A 17,574-nucleotide genomic window follows, 5' to 3' on the forward strand; every position below is an offset into this window, starting at 1 on the left:
AGCTTTCGGCTAAATGAGACTAAAAATTCAGTTCCTCAGTCACACTAACCACATTTCAAGGGCCTGACAGCCACATGTGGCTAATGGCTGCCACGCTGGCCGGTGCAGATCACAGGACACCTCCATTGGCACAGAAGGTTTTATTGGACAGGCTAGAACCTCTGGTCAGCATGTGACTTCTGATCCCCTGACTTGTCAGTCTGGCACTCAAGGCCCCCTGGACTCTGACCCCAGCCCTCCTTCATGGCTGGGCTACTGTTGACCCCCAAACTCCTTGTGTCCCCTGCCACAGTAAGCGCTATTTCTGTGTCCCCACTGCACCTAAGACAGTGCCTCCCACAGAGCATAAACATCTGGATGACTGACGGATGGATGGATGGATGGGGAGGAAGGAGGCGGCATTCAGTCATGCTTCCATCAAACACTTGCCTCCCACGTGCTCAGCACTTCCAGGTCCCTGGGATTACTACGGTGACCAGACATGGTCTTGTGAAACTTAGCTTTCTGTCTGGGATGGTGTAAGAGTAGAGAACAAATCACAAAGAAGTTTACCCGTAAATACAAATTCAGATAGTGGTTAAGTGTAAGGGAAAAAATAAGAGCATGTTGTGTGGAGTGACTGGACGTGAGAGTGGGGCTGGGAAAACTATACATGTGGTGGTCACAGACGAGGTGCCGTTTGAACCAAAATCTGAATAATCAGGACCAACCATGTGAAATTCTGGGTGGAACAGACTCCACAAAGAAACTTTAGAATTACTTTTGCATAAGGTATCTTTTAAATCAGCTTCTAATATACCTACTCAGTGTCAGCCCCAAAATGAATCATCCTAATGAACTTACCCCGAAGGAAGGCTGCAACCGGGGATTTTGGGGAGAAAGGCAGAGGAGCAGAGTCTGTTACAGCTGATGTGGCATCTGCCTTCCATGACGTCTCTCTTCTTTCACTGTCTAGCTTTCTTCCTGGACCACATAAAGCTACCCTCAAAGAAGATGCACTGCAGAAGGCAAAATTCTTTCAATATAAAAAATACTTTCCAAGATTAGTAAGAGGCAGCAGAGATGATACTGTTTTTACCAGAAACACATCTCATACCTTTAAATATGGAAGAAGGGTGGTAAAAACTGCTCCCAGACCACATGATAAAGGAAGTGCTCGAACAGAAGAACTTGGCCTCAGGAAGCACGCTGAGACTCTGGACGCAGAGAACTAAATCTGCCACCACGACGACGGGCAGCTCCTGTCTGGGCACCTGCCTGAATCCGGAGGGCCGCTCCGGAGGGCCAAACACGTGGTGGGTCATCGGGCAGCTGTCAGGTTGCACTCACTGGTACTGAGGTATATACCTTGTCCATTTATGTGACCCTTCCTGATCATCCCGGCACTGACTGATATGTTCAAGAACTGTTATCATTAAAGAATGGAAGAATGAAAGAGGTGTTTTGAAAAGTCTAATGGAGGTTATGTTTGAAGGTAAATGTTGCAGAGTGTGTGTGTGTGTGTGTACACGGGCCAGTGCTAATGCTTTTGACCTGTCCTGTTCCCTTTCTGCAAACCAAGCCTTCCTGTTCAGCTTAGGACTGGTTGATGCACATGGGTTTAACCAAAGGCTAATGTTTTGGGAGATCCCAACCTTAACTGTAGAAATCGATGCTGTTTCTATGTCATAATTTTGAAAACTAGACCTTCCAAGACAGTTCCACTTGAACACACCTGTGTCTCTGTCTGGACTGACCAGACCTCCAATGGGCTTGTGCTGGAAGCTTTCCTTCACCTTCTGCAGTTGTTCACTTGCACAGGTGAGAAGCAGGTGCTTCTCCCCGGCTCCAAGTCCTCCTCCCTCACTGAGAAACACAAAGTACATAGAGCCTCCTGCCTGGCCATTTTGAGACTTTATTCTTTCTCATTATTGTTGTTTTTTGTTTTTTGTTTTTTTTTAACTAATCCATGTGCTTTTCAGAAGGGTAAAGACACAGTGTGTTGCGGGTGAAGCTCTGAGTTTACCCGTCAGCTAGCTCTTTAATCGAGAGGAAGCAGCACCCAACAGCACGGGCAGAGCTCAAGGAAGAGGCTTCAACGCACAGTGAGTCTGGAGAGAGAAAGGTGCTCACGTTAGAATCTACAGACCCTTACGGGGCCACAGAGCAGTGGGAGGTCAGAATGCGTGAGAGCAGGGCGGGGCTTCCAGGTGCATCTCTGCTCCCTCACTCCTCAGGCCTGTCCCGGTCACGCAGCTCATCTTAACCTGATGGCGTGGCTGATGTTGTCAACAGCTGCACACCAAGGAAGCATGGCTTAGACACAGAGCCCCCACCCCCAGCCCAGGCACCGGCGCCACGGCGGGCAGCAGCGGCCCTGCTAGGATGCGAGGGGCACGCGGTTACTGACACTAGAGACCAGCAGGTATCGTCTGACTTCCTTTCCTATGCTGCTCTCCCTGCAACCTGGGAAAGAAGGCCGCCTGCAGTGCTTCTGTCAACCGCTTCGCCATCCTTGCTCAGGCCACTCCTCAGAAACCGCTCCCAGTGTCTCCAGAGCGCAAGGAGTCAGGTCACGTCCATGCTCAGGCAGGAAGAGCAAAGCACATCAGGGTCCTTCACGTATCCTAAGTGGTGTTTAGGGGGTCAGGGAAAATGGTTTCCAGGACAGGAAAACTGATGAGCAATGTTTAAGAGGTATTGAATAACGAGGGTTTTTCTGGTTAACTTTAAGCAAAAATTCCTTGTTTATTGTGGGACATCCTTTTAAAATGTTATTTGTCTCTTTTTCCTGCGTTGGTAAGTAAAGCACACCACACACGTACCCCCTCGGTGACTGAGACTGTGTTAGCATTCTCGGCTATCTTTTCAGGGGTCTGATGCACAGTATGAATATTAAGTTCCTTTTAGAAAAATTAATACCTAATATTAGCATTTTCCATGATTGCTCTCTTTTTCTTAACGGGGACAGCACCAAAAGTTGGGTGTAAATTAAATGAAACCCTATTTAAACCAAAAATCACACAAATAAGCGAGGATGCTTCTTGATGCAGAATGTAAATTCACTTCAAAGGACACTTCTCTTATCTCTGCACTGAAGTAGGAATCAAGCCTGTTAAAAAGAACCAGCAGATGTCAAAAAGAGATGCAACTCACCATGGCAGCTGAGTGTAATGTAATGATTCAGCCACGTGGCCTCTCTTTAAGGGAGGGGTCTTTTTGCGGGGAGAAGGGTTGGTCAGAAGCAGGGAACGCTCATACCTCCGCTGGCCCCTCCCACGTTTACCTGTCCTGTGGATTCTCTCAGGGTTCCAGGCTCAGGGCCACTTCAGCTTAACAGTTTATGTCTCAAAAAGATTTCCCCCAACCTCTGCAGACTGACTCGGGAGCTGGAAATGTCGTAAGTGTGGTCCTAGCAGGCTGTACGCGACACAGAGCTAATGCCCCGAGACACCCCGCGTCACCGCCGCAGTGCCGCGGCTGTCCGAGCTCGCGGCCCATCGGCGTCCAGCACGCCGGCTGGCCCTTCCTGACGGGCCCCCGACAGTTTCACTGTCTACCTGTCGGAACAGTAGGTGTGCTGAATCACAGGCAGCGCCAACTGTCGTGTACTCTACTAAGGTTCAGTCATTATAGAAAAGTTTTGGAGCATTTCTTAAGTATTTTCCCGAGATTCAGATTGTTCAACTTGTTGGGTTTTACAGACTCGTGTGACTAAGTCCCAACTGAAATAACCGGAACCCCACAAATCCTTCCGCAGCACGCGGATGACAAGTACATGTGCCTACAGAGGTTCGTACGCGCACAGTAACGGAGACGCTGGAAGGTTTATTTTAGTGGGAAAGGCCCAGTTTTGGGCATGTTTTTAACAGCTTAGTCCTTTTACTCCTCTCTTTCCATGCATTTAATAAATGACACACACTGGATAAACGCAAGCTGCTGGGCCAGGTGTCAGAGTTGAGTGCAGAGCAAACAGTCACGAGGACCAAGAAGAGACAGCGCTCTGGAGCCGACACCCGGGAGACCGAGTACCCAGGGTTAAATGACCGACACACACACACACACACAGGAGCGAGACTGGGTGGAGCAGCAGTCCTCATACTTACTGAGTCCACAGAGCTGGACCTGAGGCCTAGTCCTGAGTACCTATGACTCCAAGTCCATTTCTTTACACAAATGCAGCTGCCGGGGAGTTTGTTCTGCTCAAGTTCACCGTTAAAAACACCAAAAACAAATCAGGTGCTGGAACAGTTTATTGGCTGCTTTGAATAGCATTTTTAACCCCTCAGCTCTGATATCTACCGTAAGAACACGCCAGGTACGGCTGTCTGGCTGAGTCTCGCTGAGGTACACGTCTGCTGGCACGTGCCCCGCCCTCAGCCCTCTGGTGTGGAGTCTGTTTCATCATGAAACAGGGACACAGAGACATGAGTCTGAAAATAAAGCAAATGAGGCTACTCTCACTCTGTTCTCTAAAAATACTTTTTTCTTGCATTACAGTCTATTTACACATTTTTACAAATTATACATACAGGTCACCAGTTTTCACTTCCAGACCTTAACAATCCCATCTCTAGACGCGGTTATGATGAAGCCCTGTGTCGTCTGGAACGTGGCAATGTCCGTGATGATGTCATGGTGTCCCACGGGCAGGGATTCGGGGCCCCTCCGAGGGGCGTCGTCGCTCGGGCCCACCTTCTGCTTGTTCTGAATCTCCTGTTTTGTGGTTAACAGTCAAGGAGAAAGCCCGGAGTTAGAGTCTGGGGCCCGCCCCGCCTCTCGGGGCCGTGCTGCTCACGCTAACCGCCCCTGGGAACGGGGCCGTGCTCACAGACACTGAGCCTGGCACTCGTGAGTCCGCCGGAACATTCCAGGTTTCCAGCCACCAGACTCCACAAGTAGCCACTTATGAACAAGCCAGTAATCTGTGCAGGTTACCTTCCAGCAACAGCAACAGAACAAAGGGGAGGCACGGAGCGGCAGAGACGGCCAGGACAGCGATGAAAACAGAGCCACCTGACGAAGGACCCGGGCCCCGCACCTTCAGGTGCGTTCGGGACCTCCCCTGCAGCTGCTTCCTGACTCAAGGCTTAGGAGCTGGTTGATATGACGTCTAAGTGACTCAGCGCTCTCATTTGTAGAAGAAAAATAATAAAGGCACCTCCTTATAAAGTTGTTTTAAGGACTTGCCAAGCATTTGAAAAGCTTGCTTTGACCTGTGTCCTTATATGGGTACTTTCTATATGCTAATTATACTTTAATAATAGTTAACTTAAAAAATATGAAAGGCCAAGAGAAAATAAACTATAAACTGTATTTCTTAAACTCACAGTGCCACTCTTGGCCAAGGTCATTTTATTTGAATCAACTCACTATCTCTGAAAGCCATTTTTGTTCCTACAAAAGTTGAAACACATGATCTGTGTGTACCTGGACAACCTCCGTGCCTTCGATTATCTTCTTGCTGTAGGACACAGACAGGGCATTTGTGCTTCCAACGACAACATAGGACCTCTCGGGGTACGCCAAGTCCCAAAACCTAGGGAAGAGGAGGAAGTGGTGAGACCCTTGAAAGGAGGAGGGGCAGGACCAGTGATTACTGGCTGACACTCATCTTTTGCATTAGGAAGAGAGATTTTTCTACAATAGCATAAAATTCATTGCAAAGTATTAACGGCTGTCCCTGCCCAATGCAGATGACTTCAAACATTATAACGTTGCCAATCCCTACAATGAATGACCCTCAGTGTCACCCATGCTACCGTCCAGTGACGACCCTCTCCCTTGCAGCGGGACGTGTGAAGCGCTCGTCACCAGGGCCTGTACCTTACTTTCATGTCCGAGCCGGCCGTGAGCAGGATGGGATTCCCATCCGCAGGGCTGCAGTACAGACCGTGCACGCTGTGAGGAGAGGGCTGGAACGAAATAAAGATGCGTGAAGTTCTTAAGAGACGCCAGCGGAGACAAATAATGTCGCCATTCTAGAGACAAAAGTCAACTGTCAGAGGTAACTGAAGACACGAGAGATAGGTTATGTACGTCTTAGGGACATCTTCCTTAGGGAGTAGAAGATGCATTTGCTTCGTATCATTCTGAATAAAGAAGCAAAGCCTGTCCAGCTTCCTAAAATTTTCTGTTTGGAATAAGAAGGACCCCAACCAGAGGAGAAAAAATCTTTCCTACCTTTGCCCCAACAAAGCACCTTTAAAAAGGAAAGTGTGTTTAAGACGGTGATGTTCTTTTTTTTTAATCTGTGCTTTTCCTGATTAACCTGGATTTTACTGGGGTTCCAGAGGGACACGAGCTGGCAAGCACAGGCGGCAATGGCCACCTCCCACTTAGTACAAAGCCCAACAACTGTCATGTGTGGGGTGTGGGAGATGCTGCTGGCCTTTACAAGGAAAACCGGACAAACCTGTGGCTCAGAGAGCGGCGGTGCGCTGCTGGCCCAGAGCGTGACCCTCCGGTCGCCCGTTTCCATGTCCCACATGGAGACCTCGTTGTTGCCCTGAACAGCTGAGGGAGACAGAGGCCAGAGCGTTACTCAGACAGGAGGGCTGCCGTCCCAGACACCACGTCTGGGTAGGTCCTGCTAGTCAGCCAGGACCCACGTCCCCATCCTCCCATCCCGCAAGAAATGCTCACTAGCACTAAATAACACCGTGACCCTGTCACCGGACTGGAGTGCAAAAAAGAAACATTTTTAACAGCCTACTAGGAAGTATTTACTAGTGTCCAACCAAGTGGAGAGAACTGTAGGGTGAAAAGCAAAGCATAAACAGATTCTGCCCTCAAGAAACCTACAGTCGGGAACTATATTCAGTATCTTGTAGTCACCTATGATGAAAAAGAATATGAAAACAAATATGTGTATGTGTATGTATGACTGAAACATTATGCTGTACGCCAGAAATTGACACTACATTGTAGACTTTACTGTATTTCAATTTAAAAAAATAAAATTTAAAAAGAAAAAGATACCTACAGTCTAACAAAAGAATAGATATAACTGAACAACTTTGCTGTACACCTGAAACACTGTAAATCAACTATAGTTCAATTTTAAATTAAAAAAAATTTTAAATATAAAAAAACCCCTACAGTCTAGAAGAAAAGAAAACAATGAGTATATGACGATGAGCACAAGAAGAAAGAAGTTCCACCTGCACCTGAGTAAGGAAAAGGTCACACCCAGGGGGTAGGAGTCCCAGCCGTGACGTGGATGGAGGTGGTGTCCCCGGACCGTCGCAGGTGACACGGACAGATCGGGGCACACGGTCACGCCTGAGGGAGGAAGGCTCTCCGGGTGCTGTGGTCTGACGGGCGCTCACGAGGGACGGGAAGGAGGTGGGGAGGCGAGCAAAGGGAATGGAACCTGCGGGCCTGGGGCAGACGTCCTCCCTCAGTATGTCTGAGCAGGGAGTGCTAATCCCTCACTAATATTTACTGAAACCACAATCAGCATTTGCTACAACTCAGTCACTGTCCTACGCACTGAGGAAAAGGCAAATAACGCAAAAAAGATTCACTGTTTCATGGAACTTGCATCCTAGTGGGGACAATACCCCCCACCCCCAAAAAAGAAAGGCCCTGAAGCAGGAAGGTGCTCAGGTGAAGGCAGCCAGGAAGCTCGCGGCTAGGCAGATGGAGTCGTGGCCACCGCCCTCAGGCTGACCGCGTGGATGGCTCACAGGCCCCTGGGCCCTCTCCTTCCACAGGGGTGGGCCTGTGGGCGCTGCACGATGGCCCCAAAGGGACCCAGGCCCTACTCTCTGGAGCCTGAGTGTGACCGTCCTTACCTGAGCTGCAGCGTCTCCTAGAGTGGCACTTAGTGAGCCCCTAGTGCCACCCCAGCTGTCCTGGAAGAAAGGCAAGCCGGCCCGCAGTGAACCCAGATACTACAGTGCAGGCTCTGAAGATGGAGGGCCAGGAGCCAAGGCCGGCCGCCCTCGGAGCAGGAAAAGGCACAGCTCCCTGGAGCCTGCGGGGGAGGCGGCCTGGCTGCCGCCTTGATTCCGGCCTAGGGAACTCACTTCCAACGTGTGGCCTCCAGAAGAGCTAGGGAATGAATGGGTGTTGTCTCCGGGTCCCAGGTTTGCGGTGACTGCAGCAGTCAGAGGAACTGACACGGGCCACGGGAAGCCCAGGGGGAGACCACGGTCAGGTCAGTCACCTCACCTCCAGCCCTGCCCCTCTGGAGTGGCCTCCCCTCAAACCCCAGTGACCAGGCCCCCCTGCCTCTGCCATCTGCTGGCACCAGCCCTACTTCCCTGCACTGTGTTTTATGTCGCCACACACCACACCTTTGTAAATAGTGCCTGACCGTAAATCCTCCTCAAATTATCCTACCTGGGGTCTGTTTCCTGTTGGAGCCCTGACTGACCCAGAGGAACAGAGAGCCTCTGGGCCAGAGGGAGGCATCTGGCTGTTACCTGGACCAAGAGCCCCTGCTGGAAGGTACTGAGCAGAGGAAAGAACAGTCTTAAGAGTAAGAGCAGGGCGTTCCAAGGACGCCGTGAACAGAGACAAGAGACCAAGGCACCCTGGACTAGGGAGGCAGGGATGGAGACAGTACAAAGTGGTCAGGTTCTGGACACAGTGGAGACGGAGCATGTACTAGTGGAAGGACCCCAAGTGGGATGAGAGAAGGATCACAGACGCACCAGGCTCCTTCCTGAGCCTCAAGCACAACAGCTGGCACTGAGACGCAAGGAGAGCAGACTCTTCTCGGTGGGGAGGAGGGGATATGGGGGCCTGGCGGGAAAGACAGGAAGCCGGGTGTCCAGCATGGACAGGTCAAGGTTAAGCTGGCTGCCAGACACCTTAGGGAAGACTAAATAGACAGATAAAAAAATCTGGACAAATCAGTATTCAAAGCATGGGACTGGATGTGATCACATGGGAGCCAGTGCAGAAGGAGGAGGGGTTCAGGCCACAGCTTAAAAGTCAGGAGAGGAGGCAGAACCAGCAAGTCAATGATCAGGAGAACCAAGACAGTGATGTCCTTGAAATCAGGCAAGGAAAGCCCTTCAGAGAGAGGAAGTGATCAACTGACCAAGTGTCAAGTCAAGTCAGGCTGGGTGACGGTCGTCGAGCCTGCGGCACTCGGTGACCTCAACAGCAGCAGCACGCGAGCGAGATGGACCATGTGGGTGAGAAGGGACCGGAAGGAGCCCGGAGGCAGGAGGACCAGTGAGGAGACGTAGGAACAGCGAGAGCTGCTGTGTGTCGAGCCCTAGCCGCGCCAGGCTGTGCACCACACGTCACATCTCCATGTTCTTACAACTCTGCTATGTAAGCACTTTTTACCACACTGCACAGTGGAGGAAAGTGAGTTTCAAAGACTTGTCTGAGGGTTTATATAAGAAAATGTAAACGCGCAATGAGAGAAGGAAACACAACAGAAACAGAGCCACAGACACAGCAGCTGAGAAGGATGTGTCGAGCCTTCTTAGACTTCTGGGAGGTGCCAGAAACTTTAACAGGAGGAGGGGACAGAGGAGAAGAAACAAACGGAAGGGAAATGATGGCAGACAGGGATGGATGGTGGTGGTGACCCATGAGATTTTTTGTAAACATAAAAAATAAGAAGTGACAATGGAACATCAGTGGTGGGAACTTCTGTGATCAGAATTGAACAAAATCAAGCTCTTAACTCTAGTGTAAAATAGAACTCTAAGAACATGAGTCTGGGCAGCAGGGGTTTCCACGCTTTCTGAGAAAGCCCCCCAACACCTGAGAGCCAGCCCTCCTCTTACCTGCAATCACCCAGGACTGGTACAGGGGGTGCATGGACAGGCGTCTGATGCGAGCCCGGGAGGGATGACAGTGACTGGAAATCGGCAGCTGGAACCTCATGTCCCAACAGGCCATGGTCCCACTGCTGGTCCCTGGGGAAAGGAAATCCCAGAAAGTTAGCACCCAGGAGGAAAGCACATCGGGCTACGCTTACTGAATGGTAGCTTGTGAGCTCTGAATGCACATAACCCGGCTGAGTCACTTAGAAAAGGCTTTATTCTCAGGAAGCCATCCCCCCCAGTTTCAAACAGCAGCTTATACCAAAGATACAAAGTGCTATCACAATGCTATTACAAAACTGTCTAATGAATGTAAATTGAAGATGAATAATTCATTCATTACTGACACTTATTAACTGACAAAGGCACCCACCAAAAAAAACAGGTCGATGATTTGCTAGAAAGCCTCACAGTATTCAGCATTGTTACACTCAAGGGCTATGATTTATTACATCAAAAAGAAGCAAAGCAAACTCAGTCAAGGGAAAAGGCACAAGGACTGAAGTCCAGAGGAAACCAGGGACAATCTGCAATAATCCTGTCGCAGGGAGGTCACACAGGACGTGCTTAATTTAAGCTCCATCAAGGTGTTGTGACAGGAGATGGAAATGTCTGCTAGGGAAGCTAATTAGGGACCCGGTGCCCAGGGTTTCTTAGGGACACACTTTCTAGCACATAAACCAAATTCTGGACCTCCAGAAGGATAGCAGATGTTCAGTGTAAGCCGCATGGTTACACAAAACACTTGGGCACACTGAGCCACTCTTCATTTCTGGGGATGGTGAGAAATCTCCCAAAATCTAAGGTCCCAAGCCCCAGCCTAGGGTTAACCTTCCAAGCTTAAAGAATAGCCGTCTCAGGCCTGCTGAGTGGCTTAAATGGTACTAAAATGCTGATTAATTCAAGATTTCTGTAACAAACATTAAGCAAATATAGTTCCCTACAAAAAAAAAAAAAAAAAAAGAAAAACAGGTCGAGAGAAGACATAAATTATCGTAAGTCAACATGTTCAGATGCCTTGAAGAACCGGAGGTGGTTCCAGGCGCTCAGTGACCAGCCCCTCCCACAGTGCAGCTACCATCACACTTCAGTCATTTCCATGCGCCCTTTCCTCCAAAACAGTCTGCAGACAGGAGTGGGTGTCCAATCACAGCAGAAACTGGGGTGAATCTGCATGTCGGCCCATGACAACCCCCCCCACCGAGAGGTCTCCCACCCCAACACCGAGCAGCTGGTTGTGACGGCACAGAGCGTGTTCCTAGACTGGCCTCCAGCTCCAGGGAAAGATGAGGGCTGGCTGCCCTGCTCCGGGTCAGGGGCTCAAACAGCCGCAGGTAGTCCTGGCTCCCTCCAGAGCTACCGGGGCCACATGCTAACTTGCTACGTGTGTAATATCTACCCTTCTAGACCTGCCAGCGCAGGTCAGTCACACAGAAGGCAAAAAATTAGCATTTTGTATAAACTATATAAAAACTAATAAAGGCAAGGAGAGATACTTAACAATGTCACAAATGCAAGTTAGGGGATCTAGAAACCAATACTCAAGCACCGCGGATTATAGTTCTGAAAAAGAATGCCACCTGGGAGTAAATAAACTATAGGACCTTCCAAACGGGCAGGTTCAGAGCCCTAGCAGGGAAAGAAGGTGAAACTGAAGCAGAGGAAGCAGCAAGGTCACAGAGTGCATCTTCAGCACCTGACGGAAGCGGGCAGGGAGGGGTATCCAGCCAGAAACCTCGGCTGCGCTCTCCTCCGGTGATGGCCGCCTCTGCCCTGTGAAGGAGCCTCGCACGCAGCCCCTGAGAGGATCAGCCCCATGTGAAGATGAGGAAACAGGGACTCAGAGGAGCTGTGCAGCTGGCCTGGGGTGACTGTGCCCAAGTTCAAATGCTCTCCTTTGTCAACCGGGCCCGCCGCCTCCCTGGTACAAGAGGATGCCGGCAGATCTGGTCACCATGGTAATGAGACAGAGGCTCATTTAAGAACAAAGTTAAAGAGGTAACTGTTTTATGTGCTGGGATACTGACTTCACTCTTTCAAATCTGTTTTTAATAAAAAAAATTAAAGTGCAAGTGGCTATAACATAATAATTATGAGGAAGAAAAGTTCATGGAAAATATTACCCCTGAAGAAAAAGAGAAAAGCTCTCCTAAGAAGGCAGTTCTGGACAGCAGCACCCAAACCCGGCCCAGGACTAGGGGGCAGCTCACCGATGCACAGCCAGCACTGGTGGGTGTCCACGGCGAAGGAGGTGATGAGGCCCGCCTTCAGGTCGTGCCTGAGTGTCCACGCGTTGCTGGACGACCTGAGGTCCCAGCCCACCAGGGAGCCGTTCACGGTGGCATAGGCCAGGACGGACTGCGCCCCGGAGTGGAAGTGGTGCATGTCCACGACACAGCCATCCTCCTTCGGGTCCAGGACTCTGAGAAATGCACATGTCAGAAGGCAAACGCTTCTCCAGTCACACAGCACCAGTCTCCATTCAAGATGAATTCATGTTCTAACCACGGTCAAGTGGCCCATCAAGACAGTGACAGCTCAGCATTTTAAAAAAATTATTTTAGACTTACAGGGAGTTGCAAAAATAGTACAGACTTCTGTGTCGCCCTCCCCTCATGCTAACACTGCACGTGAACACAGTACATAACATAACATCCCTCAAAGCTAACGAGGATGCCCGGCCCCACAGCAGGAAGGTGCAGGACATGGTCAGACGTCACCAGTTCTCCCACTCTGATCTCGGCTGCTCTGGCTCCACCGAGACACCGCCGGAATGTGGCTGCCCTGTCTCCTTCGTGCCCTCCGCCTGTGCCCACGCCATCTTGCTGGAGACTAGTTGTTAGTCATCTCGTAAACGTGCCCCTTCTGGGTTTGCCTCCTGCGCTCTCAGTCTGGGCCTTCCTGGGCAGGAGACCACCAGGGGGACGTGACTGTCCCAGCGCCCAGATGAGGGGGCAGTGCTGCTGGTGCCACTGGGGTCAAGGGAGCGACCCGGGTGGTGTCTGCCAGGACTCTCCCCTGTACACTGGGCACTTCTCCATTTATACTACTCTGTTTCAGACTATGCAGAAACCTGTTTCCGTGTACACCTCTGCCGGCTGGCTTCAGGCTCCGTGGACAGGCAGGCCCGTGGTGCGCTACTGATGACTGTCGGCCTCTCTGGGTCCTGGCTTCGCTGGGTCCTGCACTCATCCAGCTCTCCTGTAAGGAGCAGCTGTCCTTCTCCATCAGCCTGTCTGTATCAGCGTGGACTCACAGTCGGGACCCAGTGCTTATTCTGTTGCTCTGGCTGCACCATTGTGGCCATGGGAAGAGACCAGGTTGGCTCTAACGCCCTCTCAGTGTGCTTTTGTGGACCACTTCCCAACTTTCGGGCATCACGAGATGCCCCAGACTCATCTTGCATTGTTCCTGCCCCTGCTCTGGAATCAGCCAGGTCTCCGAGGAGCCCCGGTTCCTTTCACTGGAGATGGCATTTAGACCCAGGTCTGTGAGCAAAGTGCTCGCTGCTAGTGGAGTGCCTGTGTCTGGTCCATCTCGATGACCAGAAGGATGTTAGGTACACCACCCTCGTGCCCGCAGACAGCCTGTTTCTGTGTCTTTGTGCATGTACACACACAAGTGAGTCACGCTGACACTGAGTCCACATCGACATCTATCCGGCACGGGGTCCACCGCAGCCAGCCCCCTTGCCCTGACTGTAATCTGCTTCCTCCGCAGTGAGGAACCTGGCTCTCATGACCTGCAACACACTTACTTCTCAGTTCAACCCCAGTAGACAAACCAAGCAGTTCTGGAACCATCAGACCACAGTCCCGTGAAAAACCACTAACTAGAAACAGCGTGCAAGCTCAGTTCCTTCTATCATTAGCCTCACCGGAGCCAACTGATGACTGTTCTCCAGAGTCATTCAGGGGGCGCCTTCACTCCCCCAGCTCGTCCCCGGGGCGGAGTCATCCGTACAACTGACCTCTCACCCCACTCTCCCCCATATCCTGGCTGGTTGGTTTTTTTAATCTCACATACTGTAAAATTCACTTTTTTGTGGCATACGGTTCTCTACATTAGGACAAACGCATTTCACATATCTTCCCCCATAGACCACACAGAACAATTTCACACCCCAAGCTGCGTCCTGGGCGGCCCCTGTGGGGTCAACCCGACCCCTACCCCAACCTGCGGCAACCCCGGATCTGTTTTCCTCCCGAGAACTTCATGTTTTCCAGAATGTCATATAATTGGAAACTTTCAACATATAGCCTTTTAGATCTAACTTCTTTCATTAGAAAAAAGGATTTAAGAGTCATCAATGTTACTGCATGAATCAATAGTTTATTCCCTTTTATTACTGATAATAAAATAAAAATAAAACTACTACTGAGGCCTTTGTAAGCCCTGTTCTAGTGTATGGGTGCACCTGTCTTTCTTACACTGAAAAGAACACCATAAACATTCTGGCGCCTCCTCTGCCTGCCTATGCTCTGGGGGCCAGCCCCTTTTTCACTGCACAGCGCGCCTCTGCACACAGTGCCACTTTAGACTCACTAAGCGTCAGCCGACAGTTTCTCTGAGGAGCCAGGTAGTAAATATTTCGGACTTTGCAAGGCACATGCACCCCTACTGCAAGTTCTTTATTTTTTTAATGACCCTTTGAAAATGCAAAACCATTCTTAGTTTACGGGCCACAGTGCAGCCTGTAGCTCGCTGACCCCTGTCTGAGGCAAACAAGTATATTTACATTCCAATACCGGCCACGTTCCCTAGAGTGATGACAGGAAGTCCAAATGCCAAGTAAGTGGTGAAAAGATGCCAAGACCCTAATTATTAAGAGCCGGGCAACAGCCAAGCCTGACTGAAGGAAGACACTTCCTGAAGGGACCCCGCTGTCAGAAGGCAAAAGCTGACCCCCCTGCACAGCCTCCCACCCAGGCAGCCAGTGCTGCCTCTGGTGAAAACAGTAATGCTTGCAGTGAAAGGTGCATCTCGTGCACACAACGTGCACATCGCTGCCAGCAGTCGCCACGCACCGCGGGCTGTCGGGAGCTCTGCTCTTTCACACAGACTCAACAGGTACGGGCTACACGGTCACCCTCTGCTGAAAGGACCTCAAACAACACTGGCAGGCAATGATTTTTTAGTTAAAGGTCATTACAGTCCGGGACAAAAGCGGCCCAAATCTGTGTAGTGAGTGTGTTAACAGATAACATGTATTTTAACTGCAATGGCAAAATAAAATCATAAGCAAACGATAAAACAATAAAAGCAAGTGATGCAATCCCAGCTGAAGCATCCCACCCCCTCTGCCTTAGCTGCCAAACGGCCAGGACTCAGAATCCACTCAACCACCCGCTCACACTGCCTTCTTCCTGGGGTCTGGCACCCCCCCCCCCGGTCTCACCCCACCCCCCAGGCCGTCCTCCCTGTCCCCCCACCTGCTGGCCCTGGCCCTGTCACACGGCACACCATCACACTGCACTGATGTCATCTGTCCACCGGCCTGTCTCTCCCACTGGGCTGTGGTTTCCTGGAGAGCATAACAATTCTCATGTCTGGAGTCTTTAATGTGTAACACATCCCAGTGAGTTGAAAAACTGTTCTGCCTGATCTTAAATATCTTACTTTGCAAGTGTTTAATCTGCAGGCAACCACAATTTGTAAGAAGTGGAGGAAATTCTTAAATAACACCAGCCAGTACTTTGTTTTTAAAATGATAAGCAAGTCATCTGACTGCAAATCTCTGCCCCGTGTTCCCATCCACTTCAGAGGTTTCACCGCCAAGCAACAAAATACTGACAACACTGGAGTCTTCTTTAATGATGAACACTCACAGTGCCACCACCAGCCAGCCAGAGCCGAGACGGGAGATGTAACAATAATTAGGTTACTCAGACAGATTCCAGACTGGGACGGGCCACAAGTTCAAAGCTGCCCTTCTGACCTTTTGACAAATTCGCAGAAAGTAAGCACGCAGACAGTTTCCTGAAACTATGTGTGATGGATCTGAGCTGGCAACACAATTTTTTTCATGTGCTTAAAAAGAGAAGCACACTGTAATGAGCCCTCAGCTGACCCAGACTGTACTGGGGGGAAGTTAAATTACTCTGGTGCACTAAATGCAGTTGAAAAACCACAAAGCATAACGGGGGGGGGGGGGGGGGTGTAGCTCAGTGGTGGAGCATGTGCTTATTAGCAAGCACAAAGTCCTGGGTTCAATCCCCAGTGCCTCCATTAAAAAACAAATAAATAAACCTAATGACCTCTCCCCTCCAAAAATTTTTATAAATAAATAAATAAATAAAACATTATTTTTGAAAACAGACAATGGTGAAAAAACACAAAGACAGACAGATACCTGCTTTGCAGAGGATGAATTTTAGGGGACTTGGGCAGCTTAGACGCCTCGACCGCAAGCAGCTGGACAGCCCCGTTATCAGACGCGATGGCCAAGTAGTGGGACCCCTGGCAGAAGGTGAGCGTCTTGACACGTCCCCCAATGCGGCCGTATGTGAGAACAGACCTGCCGAGAGAAAAAGAAGGCTGCATTTCCCAAAGCCACAGGAGTGTTATTACTGTGGATATTAAACAAATACCCACACGACGATTAGCAAACAAACAGTACTACCGACTCTGAGGTCCGTTTCACATTTTGATCGCATCACAAAAACTACTCCCCCTCAAAAGCGCTGGTACAAAATCACCTTTCCTTCTGCTATTTTTAAATGGTCCTCTTCACACACTTCCGTCCGACCAGAGGCAGGCTGCTCCTCGTCCGACCGTACTGTGGTCCTGGTCCAGCTCTTCCTCCTCCTGCGCTCCTTTCCCCCACTCCTGCCCCTTCAGTTATTTACTCTGCAGTCCCCAGATGCAACTGGTTCCACTACTGCCTGCCCTCAGACGATCTAGGTGGAGCCACGTACCCCACTGGGTCTCAGCTGACTCATTTACAAAGCAAGGACGGCCCGAACCATCTAACTGGGATGTAGTGAGGCTCAAACACAGAGACCAGAGACATTCATTAATGCACAATATTATCATCATATTCTGTACCCCCAACACACGTGCCAACCCCCTAAGCTGTCTGTCCTTCTCTAAATTCACTGCAAACTTCTTGAAGACGTGAGCTTCAGAGAGGGCCTCCCGCCATCACAGGTCCCCCTTCATTACCCTCCACGAGGGATGCATGCTCACCCTTCTACGGGATCATGACCCTGAAAGGTCACAAGGTCCTAATCACCAAATTTATTCACCTCTATCTTTTATAACTTAAGTTAATATATTTTAAATATACAAAAAACATTAAAATACAGACAATAACACAGAAAAGTCAAAATGCTTATAATTCAAATACCCCGAGAGGAACACTTGTAATATTCTGTTACATATCCTTCCAAAGAGATTTCTATACATATGACAATATATTCATATTTGCTTCTTAAATAAATATGGGATCACATTTTATGTATTTTTCTTAATCAGGCCTCTCTAGTACACTTTTTCTTAACAATGGCTTTGCTGAAATACAATTCACATACCATAAAGTAGAACATTTTAAAGTGTGCAATTTAGTGATTTTTAGTTCAGCAACAGAATTCTGCAAAATCATCAGTATCTAATTCCGTAACATTTCATCCTTCCCAAGAAACCCATCTCAGACCCGTGAGCATCCACTCCCAGTCTTCCCCTCCCCCAATCCCTGGAAACAACAAATCTGCTTATACTTCCTATGAATTCGTATTTCAAATAAATGCAGTCACACATTAAGGCCCTTTTGTATCTGGCTTCTTTCATTGAGCGTGGT

At 49.7% G+C, this 17,574-nt stretch overlaps 2 protein-coding genes and 1 non-coding gene across 5 annotated transcripts in view; 2 read left to right on the top strand and 1 right to left on the bottom strand.

Moving 5' to 3' along the window:
• Positions 1-1,437, top strand: part of COL6A6 (collagen type VI alpha 6 chain) — a 148,135-nt gene extending 146,698 nt beyond the window's left edge. For all 3 annotated transcript variants that reach the window (XM_045521376.2, XM_074372212.1, XM_045521375.2), the window contains one exon: positions 956-1,437. In XM_045521376.2, the coding sequence (XP_045377332.2) occupies positions 956-1,214 (259 nt within the window). In that variant the 3' untranslated portion in view covers positions 1,215-1,437. The remainder of the gene's footprint in view (positions 1-955) is intronic.
• A 2,777-nt stretch (positions 1,438-4,214) lies between these two features.
• Positions 4,215-17,574, bottom strand: part of PIK3R4 (phosphoinositide-3-kinase regulatory subunit 4) — a 70,601-nt gene continuing 57,241 nt past the window's right edge. The window contains exons 14-20 of the mRNA XM_045521378.2: positions 16,129-16,293; positions 11,987-12,198; positions 9,738-9,869; positions 6,395-6,495; positions 5,806-5,894; positions 5,410-5,518; positions 4,215-4,695 (exon numbers count right to left, since the gene is read on the bottom strand). Of these exons, the coding sequence (XP_045377334.2) occupies positions 4,525-4,695; positions 5,410-5,518; positions 5,806-5,894; positions 6,395-6,495; positions 9,738-9,869; positions 11,987-12,198; positions 16,129-16,293 (979 nt within the window). The 3' untranslated portion in view covers positions 4,215-4,524. The remainder of the gene's footprint in view (positions 4,696-5,409; positions 5,519-5,805; positions 5,895-6,394; positions 6,496-9,737; positions 9,870-11,986; positions 12,199-16,128; positions 16,294-17,574) is intronic.
• On the top strand, positions 15,930-16,004 carry TRNAN-AUU (transfer RNA asparagine (anticodon AUU)). The gene is given in 2 exon segments: positions 15,930-15,965; positions 15,969-16,004. It is a non-coding gene; the product is annotated as a tRNA-Asn (tRNA).

This window comes from Camelus bactrianus, chromosome 1 (genome assembly GCF_048773025.1).
Source record: "Camelus bactrianus isolate YW-2024 breed Bactrian camel chromosome 1, ASM4877302v1, whole genome shotgun sequence".
In the NCBI taxonomy this organism is placed as follows: domain Eukaryota; kingdom Metazoa; phylum Chordata; class Mammalia; order Artiodactyla; family Camelidae; genus Camelus; species Camelus bactrianus.